General features: G+C 49.0%; 1 protein-coding gene across 6 annotated transcripts in view; it reads right to left on the reverse strand.

Moving 5' to 3' along the window:
• Window positions 1-27,882, reverse strand: part of GPSM2 (G protein signaling modulator 2) — an 822,550-nt gene that overhangs the window by 167,792 nt on the left and 626,876 nt on the right. For all 6 annotated transcript variants that reach the window (XM_069641857.1, XM_069641854.1, XM_069641856.1 and 3 more), the window contains one exon: window positions 12,743-12,922. In XM_069641857.1, the coding sequence (XP_069497958.1) occupies window positions 12,743-12,922 (180 nt within the window). The remainder of the gene's footprint in view (window positions 1-12,742; window positions 12,923-27,882) is intronic.

Below are 27,882 nucleotides of genomic sequence, written 5' to 3' on the forward strand. Positions count from 1 at the left end.
CAAGCCTGCCCCCCACCGGAGACACGTGGACCTGGAGTGTCATGCCTTCTTTCCCTCTGAGGCAGGGGCTGAGGAGGGGGGGACTGAAAAAAGCCCTTATTCGCCACCTTGTTCTATTTGCGGCGGTGCTCACTTGGAGACCAGTCTAGCTGTCTTAACCTTTATTCCTGGAAGCCTCGGAACCCGCCGAAGGCCCGACCCTTGTCGAAGCGCTGCTGCGCCTGTCTGTAGGTCTTGGGCGTGGACTTTGTGAGGATAGATAAGGATTTTGCTGTCTGGGAACTACTGTTCTTATCAAGTTTCTCATCGCTGGTGGAATTAAAAAGGTTGCCACCCTCGAATGGAAGGTCCAATATGGGCTCCTGGACGTACGGGTTGAACTTGGTAGCCAAGCTGTTCTTCTCATGCCCGTAGCAATGCAGATGGCACGGCCAAAGGGGTCTATGTGGGCCACGGTGGACTCCATTATGTCCTGTGTGACAATTTTTGCTTCCGCCAGCCACGCCTTGAAGCGTGCCTGACTGTACACAAAGTTGTGGAAGGAAGTCGACTATTTTCTGCCAAAGCCTTTGCTTGACAGCAGCGAGCATAGCTTCTGCATTGGATTGACGAAGGTGCAATGAAGCGTTGGAATAGACCTTCTTTCCATACGTTTCTAAGATCATCTCCTCCTTCCCCAGGAGTGCTGAGGTAGCCGAAGAGGATTGCGGCTTGGAGTAGAGTGAGGCCATGGTGATCACTGAGGCGTGTTGCTTAGAGTGTGCCGACAGCAAAAGTGGACCTCCCTCTATTTACCTGTACTTTGCGTTGAAGCGCCTGTTGGTAGGCTGCGCCAAATGAGGTTTTAGCCATCCTTTTTTGGACAGAGCCACAACGTCCTTTTGCATTGGAATCCCTGTTCTAGCCGCAGGACCTCCGCCAGAACCCCTGCCTCTGGTTGTTGAACCTCGGGTTGTGGTAGCCCCAGGTATTCAACCAGACCTGCAAGCCATTCATGAAATGCCTTGCCCAAGGCGTCGGGGTCCTCCTCCTCATCGGTGTCCACCAAAGTGTCATGTTGGACCGGTGCAGCTGGAGGAGTACTGGGCCCCAAGGGCAAGGAGTACTGACCCGAGCCAGAGGCTGCTGTGGAGGCTGATACGGAACCGCCGGGACTGCAGGAGGGCCTGTACCGTAGGAACAGGCATGGGCAGCAGAGGCTGTACGGGGGCCTGAGCCGGTGGAGCGGCCATGGGTGCTAGCGGCAGAGCTGGAGGGAGCATGTCCCCGATCACATTATTGAGGATGACGCCCATCTGTGGGGACCTCATAAGCATGAGGAACTTTTAAAAAACATGTCCTCACAAGCCGGTGGGTCGATTGGTGGTGCGGGTGTAGGCGCAGGGCCCAGAGGTTCCTGAGGCCTGGGCACACTTTGCCTTGCTACTTGTGGGGTGTATCTGCCCTGCGACGCTGAAGGATGCGTTGTAAGCAAAATGCCTGGTGAAGACCTGTCCCACCTAGAAACTTGTTCTCCTACCTGCTTCCATGATGGTGTCGGACGAGCGGCCATTTTGGCTGGCGCAGCAGTCATTTTGTTGGGCTGCATGCCCCGTGCCTGTGTCATGACGCTTGCCGCAATGGGCCCGGCTTCTTCCTGGACTCTTGGCGGTGGAGGTTGAGGCCTACCCTGCACCTCAGGTCGGGGCCTGGTAGGCGGTGTACCATCGGCAGTGTCGCCGGTAGTGCTGCGTACAGGCGCCCCCTCAGTCTTTTTTCCGGTAGTAGGATGTAGCCCCTCAGGTGAAGATCCGGTAATAGAACCTTAAGGTCCCTCAGCGACGCCACCGGTAGGATCTCACGACCCCTCGCCATGGCGGCCAGTAGCTGAAGCAGCCTCGGTACCTGCGCTGGTGCTAGGACCTGACCGGTCCCTCCCGCTAGAACGTTTCCTGAGGAAGGAGTCACCCTTGCGGGGTGCTGATGAAAACAGTGGCCCTACGTTGGGCCTTGACTTGTGTCTGACGAAGTCCTTCAAGTCCTCTGCAGGTGATCTTCCAAAGCGCTCTCTTCACCGAGCTAACCTGTTCTTCAGAGCGTGTGGTGTAAACGCGTCACATGCGGAGCAACCCTCCCAGCCGTGATCAGGGCCAAGCCAGCAAAGGCAAAGAGCGTGGGGGTCAGATGTAGGGAAGAGCCCCTCGCAGGCTGGACACTTGCTGAATCCCGATGAATTCGACATGCACCGGGGAAGAGCGTGGCACCAGAGGACAGAGGTATCTGAATAAAGACAAAGATACCTCTCCAGGGAAGAGCGCATGGAATTACTGGCCGAACCCTAACCCAGGAGCACTGTTGAAGGCGGTCCGTTCCCGACGACGCGAAAAAGAGGACTAAGGAGTGGTGCCAGTGGGCGAAGTCAGGGGAGCGCATGCTCCCAGGGCCCTGCCCATGCGTGCCTCTAAATTTATGGAGGAAAGGGGACGGGACGTAGGAGTAATACACATATAAATAGTAACACGTTGTGCTTGGAATACTTATTCAAAGAATGGCAAATATATACACTATGTGGTACCTCACAATACTTAAATCCAGTAATAGATGCACTAACTGCAAACAATTTTAAAGAGGCATGTGGATTCTTAAGGGAGGCGTAAGAGCATAGAATAGGGAATAAAGGCAGGTTAGTGGTGAACATTGGCAGAATACTTTCTTTTAGCTAGATAGATAATTCTGAGTGAGGACCCACTCTGCCCCTCCCCCCCCCAACTGGGCAACCTGTAACGGAAACATTGGAGTAACTTATTCGGTCTTTTACAGCCATGTCCAATAATGTTCAATAACCTTCTTTAATAGGTTCTACCACCCCAAAGAACCTGAGAGGTCACAGGAGGACAGGATCCAACACAACTCTGGGACCCCCTGGACGACTCCTGAGCCTGGAAGATGCTCTTCCTCATCATAGTACCTTTGGTGCCTTGGCAGGAAAATTGGCAGAGTTTCTAGGTTTAACTCGACTATTCCCTCTGAGGGTGAACCCCCTCCTCCCCCCTGGAAGAAGGAGCCACTGGGATGCTGAGTCCACGAGAAAAATGTAACTAAAGTCTTTCTGAAGTGCAGCAGTTTTACTCTTCGCAGCGCACTCGGTTGGTCAACGATTTCTCAGACTGTAGAAGTCCTGTGAAGATGAAACTTGTTGTCGGCTCCTTAAAGGTTTAGCAGATGAGAGTAAGACCCCTGGGACCCTTTGATGACTTCTGGCAACAAGGGGTGCATAGGTCACTTATGGTGTCGGGTTTCAGAATATCGCTGTTTTCCGACTTTAGGTTCTTCGATGCTGCTGCCGCAACACAGACATCTGGCAACCTGGACTCGACCACTGGAGTGGACCTCAGACCCTCACCAAGTCTGGCCTCTTGGGACGTCTTTGTTAGCTTCTGGTGGCGGGAAGCCCACTGTCAGACCTTCCTTTACACCCAACGACTCTGGGCCCTCTCCGGTGGGAAAAAGTGGTCAGTGATCATGGCAATGATGTCCTTTTAAATGTTCTTAGGCAGTATGGAACTTTCGCAGCTCTGGGTGTCCAGCAGCACTATGCCAGGGTACCCCCTTTTCTGGGATGTAGACTGCAACGGCTTCCAGCGGTCACGAAACGCACCTTCAGACCGTAGGTGACACCAATGAATTTCTCCGATCGAGAGGTCCGGGCACTTCTCTTCAGGACTCACAAATACCCCTTCTCCGGACGGCAGGCACACAGGACTGGCTTCCAGGGAACTTCGGATGAAGAGTAGCAGGTTTGCACGATGGATCCTCGTAGCTTGGGAAGAGGTCTCGTTTGCAGCAGCAGACTTCTCCAGCTGGGCTTCAAGGAACAGCTTCTTCTTGCTAAGCTTCGACTTCACTCACTCTGGCCGAGGCAGGCTCAGTCCACTCCATTCATGTCAGTTTCAGTCAGGGCTGTCCCATTCATTGTGTCACACACCGTTAGGGAGAATTCTCTTCTAAGGCTAATTTCCCTTACCTATAGAGTCCCCCAGCACTTTGCTGGACTTCAAGGGTTTATTTTTTTCTCCTGCTAAGAGTGAAACTCTTTTTCCCACTCTTAGGCATACTTGTAATGTGTGTTTGAGGCTATTTTTGGGCTTATGGTCTATGGTTTTTTTTTCACCCCCATAGGTATCATCTTTTTACATGTGTGTTACACAGCACCCTCAGTGCAGTAACACAGGGGTGTCAGTGACTCCCAAACACAGACTCCATACCGTGGGACTGACTACTGTCTCCCAGGGCATGTAAAGTCCACATTGACTTTACTAGTCAATAGTTATGAACAAAACCAGTACACACCATCTTACTATGGAGGTACTGGGAAGGGTTAATAGTTTTTCCCTGGTGTTCATTTTCAAGAGGGTACCGTCCAGTCCCTCTCTCCAAAGTTTCTGGCTGGTGGCAGTGGTTACTACCATAAATATTCATCCGCGAATATTTTCCTATGGGATTTTCCCATTGTTCGAGGCTACCACTTTTACCGACAGCCTCTAACGTACCGCTGGGTTATTTAAATATTAACTTTAATCCAGTGTTTTCTTTTGCCAGATCTTTAATAATATTGCTTTCTCGTGTCTTTCTCTGTAATCCAAGTTGAGGTCACGGCCATTTGTTCGTTCTTTTGGCGGGCTTCTGGACAGAAGCCCTCCTTTAGGCGCCAATGAGTCTGGGGTAGACAGGATGTGTGGGAGGGGGAATAGGCACCCTGGACAGGGTTGACTATGCAACCCAAGTCGCACTCTGCCCTGATAGGCTGGGGGTTATCCTGCCAGGAAGACAGAAGTCGCCACTGGACCTGAGAAATCCGAAGAGGAGAGAAGCCGAAGACATCTGCAATGACTGAACCACCGGTGAAGACCTGCTGCAGATCCTCACCACTTTTCTCCAACGACGAGAAGATCTTCACCTGCAAGAGCCTTCTTCCCTTGAGCTGGTGGGACCAATCAGTTCGCCAATCGCCTTCCAGGACCTGCCTTGGTCGAATCGCCAGTGCCAAGCACTAGGAGACCGGATAGCCAGGCACCCGTCCACCACGACCGCGATTTAAAGGAGTGTACCTTTTATTCCGTTTTGGCAGCACCGCGGCTGGTTTCATCCCTGGGCAGTGCAGTAACTTGAACCTTCCTCCACGACGAGAGCCTCTTCCTCTGCTGGATCTCCCGAACTGCAGGAACTACTGCCACCGCAGGAGCCTCTTCCACTTTCAAGGTATATTGTTCCACCAGGCCTCCTGTTTCACTGGGTACTGCTAAAGGTGTTTTAAATCCTTTACTTACCTTCTGGGCTGGCGGCCCCTTTCGTCTAACATTGTCTTTTTGCCTTCTGCAACCGCCTTTTCAATCGTTAAACAATGACTTGTCTGCAGCTACTAGAATCGTTTAATCCTGGGCACATTGCCCTGTACCATTGACTTGGCACAGGCCTACTGACTCTGGCTATTTCAGTTGCAAATGCCTTCTCTAGATTGCTTTTCATAAAGAAATGTGTTGGTGCACCTAAACTCTTATAACCACCTTCCCTTCCCCTTTATATATTGTTGAAGTGCCATTTTGCTGGGTTTTCACCTGAGTATTGCTTATGCTAAATTACTGCCTTGCCTAACTTGTTCACAATCCAATTGGGAAGTGTTGCTGGTGTGTTTAGGAGTCTAACCCTGTATAACTTGATCTTTCCCTCCCTCTGAAGAAATTGTTAGAGTGCCATTTCTGCTTGGTTTACACAGTGCCGTTTTGCTCAGTTTTCACTCTTGCTCAAACTTGTCTACAATTTAAATAGGGAGTTGTGTATACTTTTCTTGACTGTTTGACTGTTGTAACTTGCTAATAGTGATTTGTGTGTTGAATTAAGAGCGTGTAAAATAAATATATATATATTCTTTTTGTGATACAAAGCTTTGGTCAGAGTTTCCTTGTTCTATAGTACTGTAGTCCTATTGTGTAAACCCTGAATACTGCTCATCTCCGTCTTGAGATACGTCTGGCTGCTCAGCCACAGCTACCAACTAAATCTGTGTGGTACAGACGGATACCAAAGGTGATTTATTGCATATACCTGTAGTCCTCATCTTCTGTAGTGCTCCCTAAGGGAACTGCACAGGATTCTGCCTAACACACACACACACACACACACACAGAAACCCGACACCCACAACAGAGAATGTGAGTTGACTCACAACTAAATTCACACAGGTCCCACCCCTAGGGTGTAAGCACAACGCACAGCCCCTGGGAAGGCTCCAGTCAGTTTGACAGGAGGCAGCCCCAGAGCCATATATGGTATTACCACCCAAAGGCCAGTCAGGGGGAAGGTCAGCATGTAGCTGCCATCAGCCCATACCCTGATCTGTGGGTAACAAACAGGTGCCCCAAAACACACGTAAGGGGTACAAGGATGTACCCCCACCCATGGGTGCCATAAGGGTATCCTATGGGTGTTGATCACCAAAAGATAAAATGAAGAGCTGCACTGCCAGAGGTCCAGACTGCACCTCAGTTGCAGAAAACATAAGGAAATCACACAGAGAAGTGGTAGACAAGGACAGGAGGCCCTGTCCTGCCATAAGGCATTTCCATAATCACAGCTCCCCACCCCTTCAGGGAGGCATCCGTGGTAACAGTCACTTGGTGTGGTGGGATCTGAAAAGGAGCCCCTTGCATAAGATGCGGGCGTACCCTCCCCCCGCCCCCCATGGCCGTAGGGCTTGCTGGAACTCTTAGGTGAGGGTAACCTTGTCTGTTCACAAGTCCGAGTCCTGCAGCAGCTGTGCATCCAGAAACTCCTGAAGAGGTCTCATCTGCAGCCTGCAAAAAGGGAAGAGGTGGATGCAGGAGGACATGATGCCCAACAGCGACTTGATGGCTCGTACTGTCGGAGTGTGCCGACGACAGGCGCTGAACCTTCACCAGGACGGCCACCACCCTCCTCCGATGGAGTAGCTAGGCATGTGAACGTGTTGAGATGGGAATACAGGAACAGAGCGTTCCGCGCTGACTCCACACAGGTCTTCAGAGATCTGATGGAGAATCTGAGTTCCATCAGTAGGCGAGTAGTCTCTGTGTGCTGGATTGCCAGGGAGCGGGAGCAGATGAGTAAGTCATCCAGATAAGGGTAAACGTGGATGCCCTTGAGACACAGGTGCGCTGCCACCGGAGCCAAACACTTTGTGAACACTCTTGGGGACGATTTCAGGCCGAAGGACAACGCCTTGAACTGATAGTGCTGCACCTGAACCACAAAATGCAAGAACTTTCAATGTTTTGGGTGGATGGGGATGTGAAATAAGCGTCTTCCAGATCCAACGTCGCCAGGAAGTCTCCTTTCTTCCTCCAGCTGGCCGAGCACGTGCTGCAACATTACCATCCTGAACTTCTGGGACTTCAAGTACTTGTCGAGGCGTCTTAAGTCATTGATCACCCGCCACCTTCCTGACTTCTTTCATACCAGAAAGTATCTAAAGTACACTCCGCAACCTGAGGCACCAGCGAGGTTAAATTCTATCACCCCTTCCTTAACATGGCTTGAACCTCCAGCAGCAGGTGAGCCATGTGCAGTTCTTGACGCGCCACAGGAGGAATACAAGGACACCTGTGTTAGAACTCCAAGGCATGCCCCTGATGAAGAACGTCCAGGACCCATTTGTGTCCATGGTGATGGTCTTCCACTTGTCAACAACTTTCGCTAGCCGGCCTCCCACTGGGGTGCCAAAGTGGGGACCCTGATCCCCCGCCGCTTAAGGCCTGCTTGGGCATCTGCATCCTGGCTTGTGGGCAGCGATGATACTGCTCTCTGCTGCAGCAGGCCTGTGAACGGCCCCGGTAAGCCTCTTGGGTGGTGGAACGCGAGGGTTGACAAAAGGGGGTGTTATACCCCTTGGAGGACCTGCTTGACTTCCCTCTAGAGGAACGAAAGGAGGACAACCTTCTCTGGCAATGCCCCCAGTGAGAACTCATCCACAGTCTTGCCAAACAGATTGTCCCCATCAAACGGCATGTTCACCACCTTGGACTGGATATCCGCCCTTAAGTTAGAGGCCTTCAGCCAACCTTGGCGTAACTTGGTGTCTTCATCAGGGCCAAACGACCTTCCCACACATCATCCAGCAGAGGAATCGAGATGAGAGAATTCTGTCTGGATTCCTGTGGTTATATATGATATGATAGGTTATTCATAACACGCTTAATACCCGGAGGTTTCTAAGCATGGACCAGGGGATTGAACCTGTGTTGTTCCGGGTCATCTTGCTTCAAAGGCAAGCGCGTGGCCCCTGAGCTATCCTCCCGAGACAGTTGATTGAGAAACCCCTCTTAGTTCGTCTCCTTCAGTACCAAATTGAAAAGAGCAAAGGCCCTCGATGTCATGGCATGAAAAGAACCAGGTCTCACTTAGGTAAGAGCTACCTGATTCGTGGACATTGCCCTCTACGAATATATTGCCTTACGCATACTCACTCATGTCTCGCTCTACCTATTCCCATATTGACATTGAACCCAAGCGCATACTGTCCTTGACATTGTGATTGCCATTGGTTGTACTGTTAACTGTGATGTTTCATTTTCACTAGTTACTCCTCTTGCGAAGCACTTCCACCCTCATTGCTACTGTTCCATGTCTACTGTATGCCACGAAATATCTGAGATTCACATTACCCAGGTAACGACCGCACAACATAGCCGTCTCTGCAGCTTCCGCCCTAGTTCCAGGGATCACTATGTGGTGGCCGTAATCGACCTCGCGTTCTCTTAATCCCTTTAAACTTGCTTATACGCGGTATTCAGGCCTCAAATAGTAACTCTCCCACCTTATCGCTTTTCTTCATATGGGCGTTAACTGCCCAAGCGATCCAAGGTAGTTGTCATTGACACGTTGGTAGGCCCAAATTCTGTTAACTGCCTCCTAGCAAACCACTGCTAAATAATCTGCATACTGGTCGCATTAGTTGCTATGACCGGTCTATTGCTTCCATTATGCCCTAGTGGCCCACTGTCTGCCCATTGCATTTGTGGCCTATTGTTTGCCTATTGCATTTTGCCTGGCCTAGTGGCCTACTGTTGCCTGGTCTAGTGGCCTACTGTTTGCCTATTACATCTTGCCTGGTCTAGTGGCCTACTACTGACCAATTATATCCTGCCAGCCCGTGAGACCATCTGATTACCAATCTTATTTTAACCACCCCAGCTCAGCTTAACTAGCGGCTCAGCCACTAGCTATGGCCACTTTAAGGACAGTAAACTTACAATGGCCACTATTCTCCCACTATTCCATACCATATCACCTTCTAACCTCCCATCTGCCATGCTGCCCCAAGCATCGCCTGCCATACTGACTCCAGTCATCCCCTTCTTAGAACCACCACTATCACCTGCAGAATAGATTACCAGGTTCTACACTCCCCTCCTCCCCCCAAGACCACTAATTCCATGCCCCACTCACTTGAGAAATGCAAGACGAGGCTCTCGATCCAGCTACAAGTCTAAGACCCCTAGGACTTCTACCTTGCACACCATGGACACCAACTCGCTGTCTCCACCTCCTCCAGCGACACCTACCGACCCACTCAATGACCACAGTCTCCCCACGTCTCTTGATCATCCTCTAGGAGACCAAGCCACTGGCAACATGACAATCAAGGGTGCTCTCATCAATGCACACTCCTTAGTGGCACACACCCCTGATATTGCTGACCTGATCACTTCCAACCACCTGGACTTCCTTGCAGTCACTGAAACGTGGATATATCCCGCTGCTGGTCACGTATTCTCGATCGCTATCCCAGAGAATTATACCATTATCCGGGCAGATAGAAACTCCGGGATTAGGGTGGTGTGGCTTTCCTTGCGAAATCCAACCTGAACATTAGAGAAGTCTCCAATCCAGGTCTACTTTCAGCTGAACTTTTTTCAATCAAACTCCCACTATCTAAGCCCCGGACTATATTACTTCACCTTATTCCTTATTTACAGGCCTGCAGGTGCCATTGCTTCCTTTGAGGAGGACATTTACCATCTACTAACATTAAACACCAAACAAGGCTCACAAATTATTCTATTGGGTGACCTCAACTTAGGTCTATACGATCTTAACGATGCTAATGCCTCCCTGCTCAATGACACTATCACTCAATTTGGCTTCACACAATGTATTGACAAGCCTACACACTCCAAAGGCAGAACCCTGGACTGGTTGGCTGATGCCAACTGCGACCTTTCCCCTCTTAGCATCACACCATGCGTCTGGACTGACCACCATTATATCACCTTCAACATACCCAAAGACACTCACAAGAGTGCACTCAAAACCACTGTACCACAAGTCATGTCTAGGAACAAACGTGATATTACCATAGAGAATCTAAGACCCCTACTACAACCGATTACCAACATCCAGACCATCACTAATACAAACCCAACCTTCTTAGTCGACCTCTACAACGACACCTTGGAACAAGCTCTAAACCAAATAGCACCACTAAAGCTAAGAAAAGTTAAACCAAATGCCCATTTAAACAAATGGTTTTCTGCAGAACTAAAAGCACTTCGGAATATTAAAAGAACATCCGAAGCTAGCTGGAGAAAACCCCCTTCTCCCTCCATTAAAAAAAGGTTCTCCGCCGCAGCTGCCACCTATAAAGCTGCCATTACGAATGCTAAAAAAGAGATTTTCAACACTAGAATTTACATTGCTAAATCTGGCACTAAAGAGCTATTCTCTATCCTAAGAAATTGGAATCACCAGTGCCTCCCACTCATGACTGTATTAACGACAAAGCCTGGTGTGACAACATTCAGCAAGCTTTATCAAACAAAATAGCTATCTTGCAAGCCAAGATAGAGTCTAAAAAAGCCAACCTTGCCCCTAAAGACCACTCTCGTAACCTACCTAGCTGTCCGCGACCAGCATGTCCCTCTTTCCACTTCTCCCCAGTCACAGTGGATGAAGTAGTTAACATAATTGCTAGCCTCAAAACTTCTAATTGTCAAGGTGACTTTTGTCCAGTCCCAGTTATCAAGGATGGGGCTATAGACTTAGCTCCCTTTATCAACATCTTGATTAATTCATCATTCAAGAACTCGTCTGTCCCCAACAACCTTAAAAAAGCGTGGGTCCTACCACTACTCAAAAAACCCAGCCTAGACCCTAACATACCGAACAAATATAGACCCATTACGACCATTTTGCTCCTCCACCACAGGGGTCCCCCATTGGTGCGGTGGTGTCGGTTGACGTCTTAGGCTTGAAGAATTCTTCGCCTTATACTGTGGCCTGGAAGGGCTACTGTTCGAACGCCTTGGAGAACTCTAGGCAGGGACAGGGGTAGCCGGCAGTCTTTGTTGAATTTCCGATATCTGCGGAGGAACTCCGTAAGCAGTGGAAGCTCCGTGGTCCTACCCGACGTTTTCAGAAAAGAAGCCATAATGGGCGCCTGACCAGTTGCGTCAGCTGTGGTCATCTGCGGAGCCGCAGCTGAAGCCATGGAGGCAAAGACACTCATTGGGTCGCTGTTGTCTTGGTGGCGGAGACCATAAAGTAGCAAGGACCCCTTTCGACGACATGGTGATGGTCATCGATTGAGTCATCAGCAAGATCGTCGACAAAGTGGATGGTGAGGATGTCATCGACAGGACTGTGCTTGTCGATGGGGTCGTGGACGTCAACTGGGTGGACATTCTGGATGATGAAGCAGTCATCGACGAAGCCAGGGTCTTGGATGACGAAGACATCAACGGTGTTCGAGAGGAGCCACCTGACGACTTCTCTTTTGTAGACATGTCCAAGGATGGCAATCTAAGCTTCAACAGGGTCAGGGACTTGCTCTTGGAAGGGTCACCCCTAACTGGCAGGCTCACTGTAGATGGAGATGGGGGAATGTGTCCTTCCTGAACAGGGTCCCGCAGTTGCGGTGGACTGTAGCAGGATCCGAGTCGCATGTGGCCTTCTTTTTGGACACCTGTGAAGAGGCGTCCTCAAAGGACCTCAACCTCTTCTCAGAAGGAGAACACTCCTGGGACTGACCGGTCCTGGACAAGGTATGACTGTGCCCAGAGGCCGAGTCAGCGGCCTTCCCCAACTTGAGCTACGCTGCCAACCGGCTATTACGTTCCTTCCTCGAAAAACCACTGCAAATCTCACATCCTTCCTCATTGTGGTCTGGATGTCGGCAATACAAGCACTTGAGGATTCCCAGCCTACCGATGGGGAATATTCATGAGCATGTGAATCCTTGCCATGCGGGAGAATTAAAGTTTACAGTGAATGAAAATGCCACAAAGCAAGTGTAAAACAGCATTTGTTTTCAATATAACGAGATGAAAATACAGTAAGTGCATTACTTGAAGACAAGTGTATGAATAGTGTGGAAAACAGGGCAAAGGAGTGGAAGGAAGCATCCACATTCTTGAGCGATTAAGAACAGTTAAAGAGCAACATCCACAATCACTAAAAGAGAAAAAGGATAGAGAGGAACATGGGTTAAGTTAATTGACCTTCACAGGAAACTAGCTCTGCTTCGGACTGTATACTGTTAAGGTGGGGTAGTGGAAACATTAGTATCAAAAGTAATAGAAAAAAGAAACACAGGAGCAGGAATCATGGGAACACATTGGCAAAGTTGTTTTGGCTAGCCTGGATTCCAACTCTGCCATAAATATCTATTGGTAGAATTGCAATTGGCTTAACATATCATTAATACATTATTTCAAAGAAAGAACAAACTTACTTTTTGTAAACTTGGTACTCTGCTGCCACTTTCAATGGAATTGCTGGTGTCTTGCAGAACCTTTGTTGAGGAGTTATTTTTGTACTTTTTCCCTTTTAGTCGATTTACAAAAATTAACTTTGAAGGTTTAGAAAGAAGAGCTTTCTGTTTGTTAAGAATTTCACTGTTCCAATTGTGAACCTAATAGTCAAAAACAATCAAAAACAATCTCAGCATCAATAATAATTCATGCGACTTCTCATCATCAGTGAAATGTAATGCAAATGTTTTAGAATAAATAAATGCATTCCCTACACCGTATTACTTTGCTATATTTACTTCTTCTGTCAAAATAACTTTGCCATACTTTACAGCGATCTGACCTTTACTACTTGGGTAGTATAAGAAAAGTAAATTAAATCTGTGTAATGGTTTGGTTACGGTTAGGTGTGACACTGCTATAGTAACTGTTGTGAGAGACCGGAAGGAACTCTCACAGCTATTCCCCAGGGATCATCTGCTCAGGTGGCCAGGAAAGGGTATCAGGTATTAATATCGCCACATATATGGTCGCCGTAAATAATATTGCTGGGAAAATGTCGTGGCAATATTATTTGGGTGACTATATATGTGGCGATAGGGGCAAAATAAAATTTCGTTAAAAAAATAATATTTGGGGGTTGCGGGGGTGTCCCCCGCATGTTCCATGCAATAATGTCGCCACAAAAAACGACCATTTTTCGGCGATATTTTTGCATGGCGATATTTTTGGTGACATTATTACATGGAACCCAGGAAAGGGCCATCGCCTTTGGATCCCGACGTTGGGGGCGGACAAGCGAGGGAGGATCACCTAAGTGGAGGTGTCTTGGGGATTGGGTGCCTAACCGCGAGACATGTTATCCCCCTTTCCCAACACTGACTTTCCCTCTGTTCCTTCAGCCTTCATGGGCTATTTCCGCTCATGTCCTATTTTACCCCATGAGTCCCAACAAATTACTGAGAAGAGGAAGAAGCCTCGAAGAGGAATGCATACTCCCCATAGAAAACACCACACTAGTACTTGGACAAAGAAGCCGGGTTTGGAGGAATACAGAAATGAAGGTCAGGCATGTCCCGTTCATGTATTAACTATGGCCAGACAAAAGAAGCCAAGGACTCGTATCGGAAATCCCTTGACAGGGGTCAGGTGTATAAAAGGTGGAGCACACAGCAGAAGAAAGTTTGTCATGAGAGAGCAGCAGGAAGTCCAGCCCAGCCCGTGATGAGCCAGTGGAGAGCAGAGTGCTGGGACGTTGAAAAATTGCAGAGTAAAGCAGTTTTCAGAAGCGTGGCGAGAGAGCCATGTCTCCAGGGAGCCTACAAGGTTAGAAGAAGGGAACCGTGTCTCGGGTCGCCTCTTCATTTTTGCAGTGCGGTGCTCGTTCTCCTGGGCAAGGAAACCAACCCATCAGTGTCTGAGGGGTAGGAGAGGAGAACCTCGGGTGTATGAAGCCATTTGAGCAGATAAGCCGCAATATCCAGCAGCGCAACCAGTGAGTTTCAAGTAAATGCAAGAAGCCTGGTACACGAGTGAATGAAAGTTGCTGATTAAAGCTGTTGAAATACGTTGTATGGAGGGTTCGTGTGCAGCCGGCACGTTGTTGAACGTCTCAAATTTACAGACAATTAGAGAATAAGCGAATGTGATGCCAGCAATGGACTGTTTGGAAACTAGGTAACAGAGTAATCGCCTATAGGGAAATCATACGCACACAAAGGTCTCTGAATAAATGAATGTAAACAAGTATTACAAGCAAGAACTCGATTAAGAGCCATTAGAGAACAGCAGAAGGGGGGAGCAGTGAAGTGTGAGCAAAAGCTTGATTTGGAAAACCTGTTAAAAGGATAAATATGCTACTGGTGGGAGCTGACAAACTCGAAAATATGAAAAGGGGTGACAAACAAGGCAAGTCACCTATGTGAGAAACCTGAAGGCGTCTCTCTAGCTAGTCCCCAGGGATCTGTCATCCAGGTGGCCAGGACACGGCCATCGCTATTGGATCAAGTTCCTGGGGGTGGACCAGTGAAGGAGGATCACCTGAATGGGGGGGGGTCCTTGGGGAGTGGAAGTGGGACACCAACGGGTGAGACACGGTATCCCCCTTTTTCAACACTTTTTCCACCTTCTACCACGTAGGATATTCCAAAACACTGCCTCCCCACCCTTTTCCGACATGAACACTTTTGCACACCACAAGCAACAGATTAACACCCGAGCTGTTTACTTAACATGTCCCAATACAAGGGTCAGGCATGGCCAGGCAATTGACCAAAATCACACACACCTGATGGCCCTTTCCTGTCCCCACAGGGATAAAAGGTGGAGCACAAAAGCACACTACGAACCAGGCACACATAAGGAGAGAAGCGCCGTTGCCCTTTCCGACCAAGGCCCGGGAATCCTCTGCAGAAGGAATTGTAAAACCGCGAACAATAGCCAGCATAGTTGCAACAGATGTCAATGGTACACAAGACCCTCCACTGCTGATAACCAAGCCGGGGAGAGTCGCTGGTCTCTGTGGTACCAAGCTTGACTCCAAAGAGAAAGAAAGGTAAGCAGTTCATCACAGCTGGTGAGTCGAGGGGAGAATCGATAAGAAACTGAATTGTGTTGACCGAAAAGTAGCAAGCAGCTAATTGAACTGTAAAAGCATAAAGAACTAGTGATGCTAGAAGGGGGGAAACCAGTAACAGAGGAGTCTGGCACCACATAGGTGTTCACTCAAGAAACTCTGGCAATTACCCGATTGTTGAAACTGCGATAACCAGAAGGCCTTTGGAAAAGGCGAAAGGGGTCAAAGTGGTCAGTCGAAAGTCTTTGACCGACAGATGATTGAGAATCTAAGGGAAGTGAATCCTGCATCGTAAGTTGAATGGAAATGGCACGATTGATAAAGTTGGCAACAGTGAACCCGGCAGAGGGATGCTGACATAAAGGGGCGAAGCCTGAAGTCCTGATGTACAGTGTGTTGACCGAAGTAACCCCGACTGCGGGATGTACACAGTGAACTGTTCACTAAAATTTGGCAAGAGTGAACCCGGCAGACGGATGCCGACAGAAAAGGTTTGGGAACAGAAAAGACCGTAAGATTTGGGAACCAAGGAAAAGATATAGTGAACCCAAAAGCGGGAGGCTGAAAATTGAGAAGGGTATGCGCCCAGAAGAGGGGTGAGCCATTATCACCCTAACTACCGTATAAAAGCAACTTTTTGATTTGTTATTTTCCGAATCTCGAATGCAAGAGACTTTTTGCAGGAAGAGAGACTTGGCCATCGAGGTTCTTGAAGGTTGAGAGCGGAACCGTCTGCTTTGCTCAGAGGTTCCTCCTTATCCCATGCTCAAAATGTGGGGGAAGGGAGACCCCTCCAACCCCCCTGACTACTGCATCCTGACACATTATTTATGAACACTTCTTTCTTTCTTATGAATCCTATTCCACACTCTTTTTGTAATTAGAGTAAGGATTGGCAATAGGTTTTTCTTACCATAGGCCCTTTTATTTGTCACGGCGTCACTAGGACTGTCTTATTTTCATTTGATGGTCGAAGCTTGCTCCCATTTTAGGTTTAGATTAGGTGTTTATCTCACCCACTTTTGCAGTTTAATAAACACCCTTGAAATGTGATCACTTGTGTCCTTTACCGTTGCCACCATGAGTTCCTTACACCTATCAGTGAATATTTGGACAAAAAGCTTCGTCAAGAAAGGATCAAAATAAGAAACTAAGCGTGGGGAAGTGAACATTGAGCTCTCATGGAACTTTGGGAAATTAACAAAACATTTTACATCAAGAACAAGTGTGTTTTTCACTGGGGAAGGGAATCCCAAGGCTAGGCAATCAGCTGAAACATGCATATACCGGAACTGTATCCTGAACTTGGGGAAGGGAGCCAAAGCTAGCTCCATGTTTTTGGACACTATTTAGTTAACTAAGACTACACCCTACACTGTGTTTAATATTAGACCTGAGGGCAAGCATAAGTTTTGACACAAGACAGCTTTTTGGTTTGGATTTACAGACACAGACTTTCCTTAGTTTATTTAGGCTGGGAAAACCCCACTTCAGTTATAGGGCAAGATAGGCGTTAAACCAGCCCAAAACTTTCGATAAAGTTTTTAAGAAACTGTTACTCTTGTTGTCTGTGTCATCTCTTGATACAATGACTGCTTCACAACGTGCAGAAAGGTGAAGGTTGACAAAGTAAAAACATCTATACCATACGAATATATTCTGCAATCCAAATATCAAAACACTCAAAATGTTTCGCCAATACCATACATAGGGTATATGTTGGTACTTTTATTGCATTTCTTTCCTGGATAGATGATTATGACTCGACCCCACGCCTCATCTCACTGTATGGGCTGGGGTTCCTGGCCAGATGAAGTTAATATTAAAAACCTGATAATCTACAAAAGCTGGGAGACATTCTCGATCATAAAATTATCTTTTGAAAACCATGCGTTTTTTAATGGAATTATAAACTAATCATTTGGCAACAGTAGCAAACATTATGGCACTCCTCAAAAGGGAATTTCTCCTCAGTCTGTGAAATCTCCCATTCTCGTGTCCTCAGAGGGTTTTTTCTTATGAGTCTCTAGAATTAAGCTTGAAACTGATCAGTACTTCATAGCAGGCTCCCCCATCTCGGACTGTTACAGAAATGAATGACAAGCTTGTGTCTCCCCAGCCCCTGACTGCTTTTCATACAAGTGATGAAAGGGATGTCAGCGAGAGTAATGTCATGTGAGGGTTAGGTGCCAGTAATGAGGGCATTATTTACATTTATTGAGGGACTAGATCTTAATAGTATTCCAAACTTTATTTGGCTTGTTTGATTGAAAAACAAGCAAACCTTTTCTTCAATTACAAATGGCCAGTCTTTTGATGATATAAAATATATATCAACCCCAGACTTCAGAGCAGGCCTGCTGACACCAATTTTACCAACAATGAAAGTCACACTACACAGCTGTCTACCCAGCAACCTCAAATGCATACAGGTAAACAGAAAAGGAAAAAGAGCAGGAGGACTTGCAGTAGCCTACAAAGAACATCTAAAAATGAAAAACAGCCGACCCACTTCACATCCCGAACTGCGAATCCCTCGTCCTTCACCTGACATCGGATCCACAAACAAACCTCACATTCATATTCGTCTATAGATCACTGACATGTGACGCACCCTTCAAAGACAACTTTATAGAAGCGGTCACAAACATGACCATCAAACACAATCACTTGATCATCCTCAGGGATTAAGCAGCTTGCGACAATGAGACTACGACAGATGGTGAAAGGAGCGACACACACGGCAGGACACACTCTATGCAATCTTCGCCAATAAAAAACTGATGTCAACTGCGCCACCAATACAAATACTATGGAGCGACCACCTCATAACGTTTGTGATCCAACTACCAACAAAGGCAGCCAAAAAGCCCCAAAAGAACCCCCGATTCGGAAAAGAAACTGGAAGCCCTTTAAAACATGAAGTGCATTGAAGCACTCCACCTGTGTATAAGCGCAGTATCAATAAACAATTACAACTGCAACACCGTCCAAAGCAGTAACTTCGAAGAGCACCTAGAATCCTCAAAGTCATCGATTGCAACCTTGGACGCAACTGACTTAGACAAAAAAGCAGACCTTATCCAGAAATGGATTGTGGAAACAATTGACAGCACCTCCCCGGAAGAAACCCTCATCCCATCATGAAAGCAAGCAGTGGCAAGATGGTCCATGCCCGCCTCAATATAATGAAAAAGAAAACACTGAAACTAGAACAAGAATGGAGAAAAAAATTACGACCAGGCCAAAAAAATAGCATATCAAAAACAAATCTGAATACAAATAGGAAACTCATAGCTAAAAAGAAATACAATGACGACCAGATCACAAAAGCCACCAACCCACAGACAGACCTATTCAACATCGTAAACGAGATGAGAAATCTCCAGGGATGCATTACGGTGCCTTTACAAATATTATGTGATCTTGCAGATCATTTTAAGAACAAAATCACTGATATTCACCTGATCATACAAAGTAAACCAACCAACCAGACCGTCCACCATCCCCCACCTATCCCGGGACCACAGAAAAGGCTGAACAGTTTTGCCCAAATGTCAAGAGAAAACCTCCTCTGCTTGGTGAAAAAAGCAACAAGGCTGACTCCACAATGGACCGCTGCCCACCAGACATCTACAAATCAATCCTTACATAGGGTACACCATTGGAATGCTACCAAAACCTCATCAACCTATCACTCTCAATGGGGAGAGTACCGCAAGCATTAAAATCTGCCTACATCAAACCACTCCTCACAGGTGATATGGAAGACTTCTCAAACTACAGACCGATCTCAAACATTCCCTATCCTGCAAAACTATTAAACATATGCCGACGAACACATAGAAAATCACCAACTATTGGACCAGGCACAAGTTGGCTTCAGACCCATGAGAGGGACAGAGACAGCACTCATCTATATATGGCACGACCAAAAGACCAACGTAGACTAAAACATGAACTTGGCACTGATAATACTCAACTTCTATGCAGCATTCCACACAGTCAACCATAACATTCTCATAAAGATACTGGAAGAAATGGGGATCACAGACATGGCGCTGCTTGGGATTAAATCTCTCTGTCTGAAAGAACAGAAACAGTATGGATAAAACCATTCAAATCTGCACTGCGTGACACCACCTGCGGAATACCACAAGGATACTCGCTATCCCCGCTCCTCTTAATCATCTATATGACGCCACTAATCAACCTTATCAAAAGACATGGCTTCCCTTGATACAACTATGCAGATGATACCCAAATCATCGGCGAAATCGGTGATAAACAAGAGGAGGTTGAGCGCTCGCTGCTGCAATCTGAGCGTGATCCGCAGGTCGCAGGTTTGAATCCCCGAAAGGCCAACTCAGCCTTTCATGCTTCCGAATTCGACAAATGAGTACCAATTTCGGTTGGGTGATATTGGATGTAAATATGTGCTCTGTAAAGCGCTTTGGATTAAGGCGCTATATAAATAACACACCATTATCATTAATAGACCGTCTCAAAAACTCTACCAGTGGATTAACAAGGCAAGACGGAAATCATGATTACATCCAACAACCAAGCAAGCAACCAGTACATTCCATGGCACACAGAACTGGGAACACCACCCACACCATGTCAAGTTATCAAAAACCTTCGAATCCTAATGGACAACGAGCTAACCCTAAAACTGCAAGTAAACGCAAGGATTAAGAAAGGCTTCTTCCATCTACACACAATCAAAAAGATTCTACCATTCCTCTCCTACACGAACAAAACACTGGCCATCATCTCCCTCATGTCCATAATAGACTATGCCAACAGCTTATATTTCGGAAAGTTGGACTATTTACTGAGGAAACTGCAACGAATACAGAACGCAGCAGCCAGACTTCTCCTCAAACTCTAAGGAAGGGACCACATTACTCCAGCGCTAAGGAAACTACATTGAATCCCAGTCAAAAAACGAATCGCCTTCAAAACAATGTGCATAACACACAGAGCAATCCACGTACTAGAAGCGGGATTCATATATAAAAATTAAAAAACACCCATCTACCAGCCGACTAGAACACTCGGATCCAGCGACGAAATCAGCTTAGAACCAAACCCACACACGAGGATACAAATGTGGTGGATCAGCATTCTGTTACTAAGCCGTAAAACATTGAAACTCCCTCCGCAGAGAAAAAGGATCAATCAAGGAACATGTAAAATTCAGAAAACATCAAAACCTGACTCTTCAGCTCTGAACAGGATGAACAATTATATGTTCCTCGCTGTAGTGACTAACGTACTCCTAGTCCATAGTCCGCTTTCCTCCACACGGCATGGGGGTCCCTTCCAAGGAACGGGAGACAGAACCTTTTTCGCCAGTCAGCCAGCCAGTCCGATAGCACAGCGAGTAGAGCGCTCGCTTTGACATCCGTGCAGAGCCTGCTGACGCAGGTTCCAATAACGGCAGGGCCAAACTCAGCCTTTCCTCCTTCCGAGGTAGATAGCAACGCTCAGATGCCTGAGGGTTTGCAGCGCTATATAAATACTAAATTATTATCATTATTATAATTACCAGAAAAAACCTTCCTTCCCTTTAAATTTAGAGGCGTGCGGGGGTGTGGCCCAGGGAGCATGCCCTGCCCTGACTCCGCCCTCCGGCACCACACCTCAGTCCCCACTGACGTGTCGACAATAGAATTAACATTGCCTAATGACAACAATATTATTAGGGGGGAGGCTGGTGGGACGAATGGATGAAAGGGGACTATGGACTAAGAGTACGTTAGTCACTACGGTGAATAACGTATAATTACTCTTATGCCCCGTCCCCTTTCCTCCATACTGCATGGGTGATTACAACTGAATATAGCCCCAGGGTGGAGAGGAGACCCTCCTTAAGCAAATAGGTTCCTGAGAACCGCCTGTCCGATAGCTGCGTCAGATCTAGAGCCAGCAGCCAAACAGTAATGCTTGCAAAAAGCCGAGGGAGTGGCCCAAGTGGCCGCCCTGCTTATGGCTGGAATGCGATGGCCGTTGCCTTGGCCCTGACTGCCTGGGCATGCATGTTGGCCGGAAGTGGCTTCTGCTGGCCCCCGTACGCTTCTTTGATGGCGGAGACCATCCCGTGGGATATGGAGGCCTTGGAAGCCTAATAGCCTGGTCTTCAGCCTCCAAAGGTGACAAACCGGGCATCCGATTTGCGGAAGCCCTTGTTCCTGTCCAAGTAGAACATCAGGGCATGCCTGACATCCAGGCAGTGCAACACTCTGTGCTTCGTCCTTAGGATCGCCAAAGAACGCAGGAAGGACCATTTCCTCGTTCAAGTGAAAAGCAGAATGCACCTTGGCCAGAAATGCTGGGTGAGTCAGCAGGACTACTTTGTCCCTTTGAAAGGAATGTATATGGTATATATGGTTTTGAGGCGACCAGCGCCTGGATCTTGCTGACTGTACGAGCCGAGGTAAGGCTGTCTTGATGGTGACCAGCCTGATGTCCGCGGACGCCATTGGTTCAAATGGTTTGTGCACTAGGGTGCCCAAAACTATGTTAAGGTCCCACGCGTGGAGTGACCTCTTGATGGGCGGGTAGAGACTTGCAAGCTCCGTCAAATGTTTCTTGACTATAGGATTGGAGGTGGAGAAGAAGATCCCCTCCTCTGAGTTCCAGTAAGCCCCGATGGCTGCGAGGTATGTACGACTGGTGTCCACCTGGACCCCCAAGTGAGCAAGGTGCGCCGAGAAGGAGAGCACGTCGTCCAGATTATCCTGGGAGAGGCTGAGGTGCCGCAGTGTTACCTGCTCAGGTACCACGTTGTGAGGGCTAGTTTCTAATGCGCTGGGTGGATCATCCAGCCCTCCTGCTGCGCCAGAAGATGAGCTGGGCCCGTCGGGGGGTGTATCAGAGGCATCTCCGAGAAGCTGAGCAGCTCCGAAAACCATGGCATGGCCTGCCACCATGGAGCTATTAGAATGATGTTGCGTTGGTGAGACTCCTTGATCTTGCAAATCACTGTGAATCAACGGTGTGGGCGGGAAGGCATGAGCCTTTATGCCGTTCCATTGAAGCCGAAATGCCTCGTCCAGGGAGTCGGGCCCTGTCCCTGACAGGAGGCGAACTGAGGGCACTTTCTTGTTGTGCCAGGTGGCAAAGAGATCCACCTGGGGATAACCCCACCTGTTGATCTCCTGAATAACGAGGTCATTTAGCTGCCACTCGCAATTTTCCTCTCCCAGCCTACTGAGCCTGTCCACCTCCAGGTTGGATTAACTCGGGAGGTGAACTGCTTTGAGGTGGATGACGTTTTCCAGGGCCCACTCCCACATGCTGATTGCCAGTCTGCACAGAGGAGGGGATCTGGTGCCTCCCTGCTTGTTGATGCAGTACATGCTGGTCGAGTTGCCTGTCTGGATGTGGATAACCTTGCCCCTGAGAAGTGGTAGGAATGCTATGAGCGCTAGCCAGATGGCGTTCAGCTCTAACCAATTGAAGTGGTATTCCTGCTCCTGTCGAGTCCAGGTGCCGTGGACCGAGATCGTCCACGGTGGCTCTCCTGCCATTGAGCGAGGAGTCTGTGGCGATGGTGGCCTGTGGGGCTTGCCCGTCCGTAGGTTGCAGTCCCTGGACCACCAGGTTAGGTCCAGGTGGAGAGATGAAGGAAAGTTGATCATATCGGATTGCGAGCCCCGCTCCTGATTCCATGAAGCTGCGAAATGCAGCTGAATCCTCCTCATCCATCCTCAATCTCATGTGTGGAACGGCTAATAGGACCGCCGCCAAGAGACCCAGGAGATGCTGGTACCACCATGCCCAGGTCACCTCTCTGCTGAGGAAGTGGGCGGAGGCCCTCTTGATGGCCGAGATCTTGTCCTCCGAAGGAAATAACTTTTCGGAGCACGTGTCCCAGATGAGTCCCAAGAATGTCAGAGTCATGAGTGCGCTGCACTTCATGAGATTGAGCGAGAAGCCCAGATTGTGCAGTGTGTTCATAAGGGCATGGGAAGAGTGGTGAATCGCTTCCGGAGATGTAGCCCTGACGAGCCAGTCGTCGAGGTATGGGCAGATGTGGAGGCCCTGCGCTCTGAGGAGGGAAGCCACCGTATTCAAGAGCCTGGTAAAGACCCTGGGAGCCGAATTGAGGCCAAAAGGAAGGACCTTGTACTGAAAATGGTAGCCTATGATTCTGAACCGTAGGAAACAACGATGGGGTTGCCAAATCGGGACGCGTAGGTTCGCGTCCTTCAGATCCAGGGAGCACATCCAGTCTCCCTTGCACAATGTCTCCGCTATAAAAGCTGGCGTAACCATCTTGAATTTCTGAAGGGGTAAGGAGAGGTTGAGGGTGGAAAGGTCCAGCACAACTCTCAGGCCCGCCTGGTTCGTCTTCTGAATGGCGAAAATCCTGGAGTAAAAGCTCAAGCCTTGCTGGGAGGCGGGGACTTCCTCCACTGCCTGGCTCTCTACGAGCAACCAGATCTCTGCCAGAAGAGTTGCGGTCCCAACTTGAGGGAGAGGAATGAGGAGAGGCTGGGATAGGAAGGCAGCACCCCGTGGAGACTAAGGAGAGGATCCAGGGGTCCGTGAAATTTGGAACCAGAAATGTGCGTGGAGAGCGAGCCTGCCCCCACTGGAGACACGTGGACCCCAAGGGGCTTGTCATGCCTTCTTTCCCTCGAAGGCTGTCGCGGAGGAGGGCGACTGGAAAAAGCCCTTACTCCCCCCCACCCCCCTTTTTGTTGCTTGCGCCGGTTTTGAGACTGTGAGCAGTCCGGCTGCCTGGACCTCCGTTCCTGGAAGCCGCGGAACCCTCCATACGTACGCCCCCTGTCAGAGCGCTGCTGTGACTGGGTGTACGACTTGGGCGTGGTCTTTGCCAAGATGGATAAAGATTTGGCCGGTGTGAGCTGTTTTTCTTCTTGTCCAGCTCCTCGTCAGTGGTGGAGTGGAAGAGGTATCCCCCCCTCTAACGGTAGATCTAATATGCGCTCCTGGACGTCAGGGTTGAATTTCGTCACCCAGAGCGAGGCTGTCCTTCTCATGTCTGTGGCGATACAGATGGCACGGCCAGAGGTGTCAATATGGCCCAGAGGTGTCAATATGGGCCACAGTGGATTCCATGAGGTCCTGCGCCACCAGTTTAGCCTCAGCGAGCCCCACCTTAAAACGTGATTGGCTGTGTGTAGGGAGTTCCGGGAGGAAGTCTGCAATTTCCCGCCATAACCTTTGGTTAGCGGCCGCCAGCATGGCATCTGCGTTGGCCTGGCGAAGATGCAAGGACGCGTTGGAATAGAGTTTCTTGCTGTACGCCTCCAAGATCTTCTCCTCCTTGCCTAGCAGTGCTGCAGAGGAGGAGGCTGAGGACGACTGAGGCTTGGAGTATAGTGATGCAGCAGCGATCACCGAGAAGTGTGGCTGAGGATGGGCCGAGAGCAAGAGTGTATCCCCTTCCATCTGCCTGTACTTGGCAGCCAGGCGTCGATTGACCGGCTGGACCGAGTGGGTTTGAGCCAGCCCTCTCTGGCCAGGGAGACTACATTGCTTTGCAGAGGAATCCTTGTTTTGGCAGAGGGGCGTTGCGTGAGGACTTCAGCCACAACCCCCTCTGCCGGCTGCTCGACCTCAGGCTTGGGTAGGCCCAGGTATTCCGCCAGCCCAGCAAGACGTTAGTGCAAGGCCCTGGCTGAGGTTGGTGTGTCCAGATCCTCCTCCTCGTCTATGTCCTGCAGATCAGGAGGATCCTGCAGAGGTGGAGGTGTAGATGGAGCGGAGGCTGGGGCACAAGGACCGCAGCCGGCGGCTGAGGAGGCGGCAGAGGCTGGTACGGAACAGCTTGAGGAGTCGGCTGGGGAGCCGGGACAGTGGCTGCACTGGGGCGCCGGTGGAGGCGCTTGTGGTGCCGCTAGCATACTTGGGAGGACTTCCCTGATGGCGTCCTTAAAGATAACCCCTATACGAGGTGACTTCATGAGGCAGAGGAACCTCTCGAAGAACCCCTCTTCACAGGCCGTAGAGGAGGCAGGGGTTACTGATGGGGAAGACGGGAGCTGCTGGGGCCGCTGCATACCCTGCCCATATGGACGCAGTGGGAAGCTGCCCTGCGCATAAGAGGGATAGGCCGTAGGCCATCTACCTGGTTGAGGCCAGTCCCACCTTGACACTCATTCTTCGCCGAATTCCTGGAATGGCATTGGACGGGTGCCTCTGTCTGCCACGTGCCTGCAACGTGTTGCCCGGCTCGCTCGGCCCAGCCTCTTCCAAGACTCTTGCGTGTGGATCACAAAGCTTACCTTGCTCCTCGGATCTAGGCCCGGTAGGTGTGACACCCTCGACCCGGGGGTTGGTAGAGCTGCGTTTAGGCACCCCCTCTGACGTACTGCCGGTAATAGGGCATAGCCCCTCGGCCATATTGCAGGTACATGGGCGCAGCCCCTTGGATGACAATCCGGTACACGATTCTCCCGGTCCCTCAACACTACCACTGGGAGGATCCGAGAATCCCTCGGCCCGAAGGCTGGTAGCTGCAGCAGCCTCAGTGCACGTGCTGGTATAAGGACCTGACCGTTCCCTCCCGTGCGGGAGAGTCCTTGGGAAGGAGTCTCCTTTGCGGGGTGCGATGGAGAATAGCGGCCCTACCTTGGGCTTGGCTCGATGTTTCATGAAGTTCTTGAGATCCTCTGGAGGTGACTTCTGGAAGAGCTCCCTACACCTGGCTAGTCTGTTCTTCAGCACTTTCGAGGACAGCGAGCCACACCCTGTACAAGCTTGTCAACCGTGGTCTGGGCCAAGGCAACGTAGGCAGAGGGCATGGAGGTCTGAAGTCTGGAAGAGCCTGTCGCAGGATGGACGCCTGCTGAACCCTGTGGAAGTCGACATGCGCCGGGGAGGAGCATGACACCTGAGGACCGAGTACCTGAATGATAAAAAGACAAAGAGACGAAGTATCGTGCGTGGAATTACATGGCCGAAGAAACCCAGGAGCGTTGGTGATTTCGGCCCATTTCCGTCGACGCGGAAAAGGGGACTGAGTTGTGCGCCGGAGGGTGGAGTAAGGGCTGCGCATGCTCCCTGGGCTGCACCACTGTACACCTCTAAATTTAAAGGGGGAAAAGGGTTTTTCTGGTGAAAAAGGTTCCGTCTCCCGTCCCTTGGAAGGGACACCAATGCAGTATGGAGGAAAGGGAACGGGACGTAAGAGTATGATTGAACAACACTCATGCACCATGAAATGAACACACAACGGAGAGCGGAGCAGGCCGGACCGTAGTGGAGTGCAGGGAAGAAGAGAGGCGTCCGAATACCTATAGAGGGTGAAAGGGGAAACAGGGGAGGGAGTTGGATCTGACTTAATTGGACCACTAGCAGAGGGCCTAGGATGGAAACAGGGAGGAGAGAGGTGTCCTTATCTCGGAATGTATGGACCGCAGGGCACAGGAAACACATCCCCCCTGGTGGAACCCGTGGGGCTGGTAATTGCTACACACCAAAATGTACTAAAGTTGGAACACTGGGGGTAGAAAAGGTACTGCTGTAAAATTGTGGGTGCAAGCTGGCCGTAGAAGGTGTTAACAAAGGGTTAACAGTAAGAGACATGTGTTGTACTCATAAGAGAAAGTAACTGTTGTAACCTGGTTATGCACCTGCTGAATAAATAAAACTTGTTAAAAAAAAAATTAAAAAAAAGGTGCTGCCACTAAATAACCCTACTAAAAACCCACACTTCTGTGTACACCGTAGAGGTGGTAATTGCAGCACACCAGACAGGGTAAGAGATATGGGCCATTTTGGATATAGTGATAGGTAATTCTTTAAGTGACATCAATCTTAACTTGAATCTTGTTCATCTTATCGGGCAAATAATACACTATTGAGCTCTGTTATTGACATGGTAGCCTCATTGAAGCAGGTCACTAACATTACTAAAAAAAATAATGGTACTCAAAGGAGTTTGCAAGCTTTCATCTAAAGACCAAGGGGGTCATTACGAGTTGGGCGGTGCGGGTAAAATGCGCTGGTAATACCTTATACCGCCAGATTATTGCTTTGGGCTGGAAGTTGGAGAATTCAACTCCAGCCATGAGCGGGAGGTAAATCTGCAGACTTTTGGCCCATTTTTGGCGGAATTACTATGGACTCAAAATAAATGGGGATTTACACCACCACTAGTAATCCGGCAGTAAGTGGTGGCAATGGTAATTCCGTTGGGCAGTATTTCATGGGATTTACAGCCAGAATACCGCCCAACTTGTAATGAGACCCCCCCCCCCCATGTCTAAAATTCTTACGAAAGGGACACAAGTTAGCCACTATACATGTCATAGGTGCAAAAGGTTCTTATTGCAACTCTCAGAAAGAGTCTGGAGATAATGCTAGAAAGAACATATGTAAAGTTTCAAACACAGCCTGTATTGTTGAAACAGTGGTGTGACATGATGCAAACATTCTTTTTGAATATGATTGACCACATTCATATGCCCATAACATATCAACCTACCACCATGAACAATTGTAATGCGATCAGAGTATAGTCTTCAACAGAGCATTGCCTACGAGTTCTACGTTTGACAGATA

This window comes from Ambystoma mexicanum, chromosome 1q, assembly GCF_040938575.1.
Source record: "Ambystoma mexicanum isolate Mex_15411 chromosome 1q, UKY_AmexF1_1, whole genome shotgun sequence".
Lineage (NCBI taxonomy): Eukaryota > Metazoa > Chordata > Amphibia > Caudata > Ambystomatidae > Ambystoma > Ambystoma mexicanum.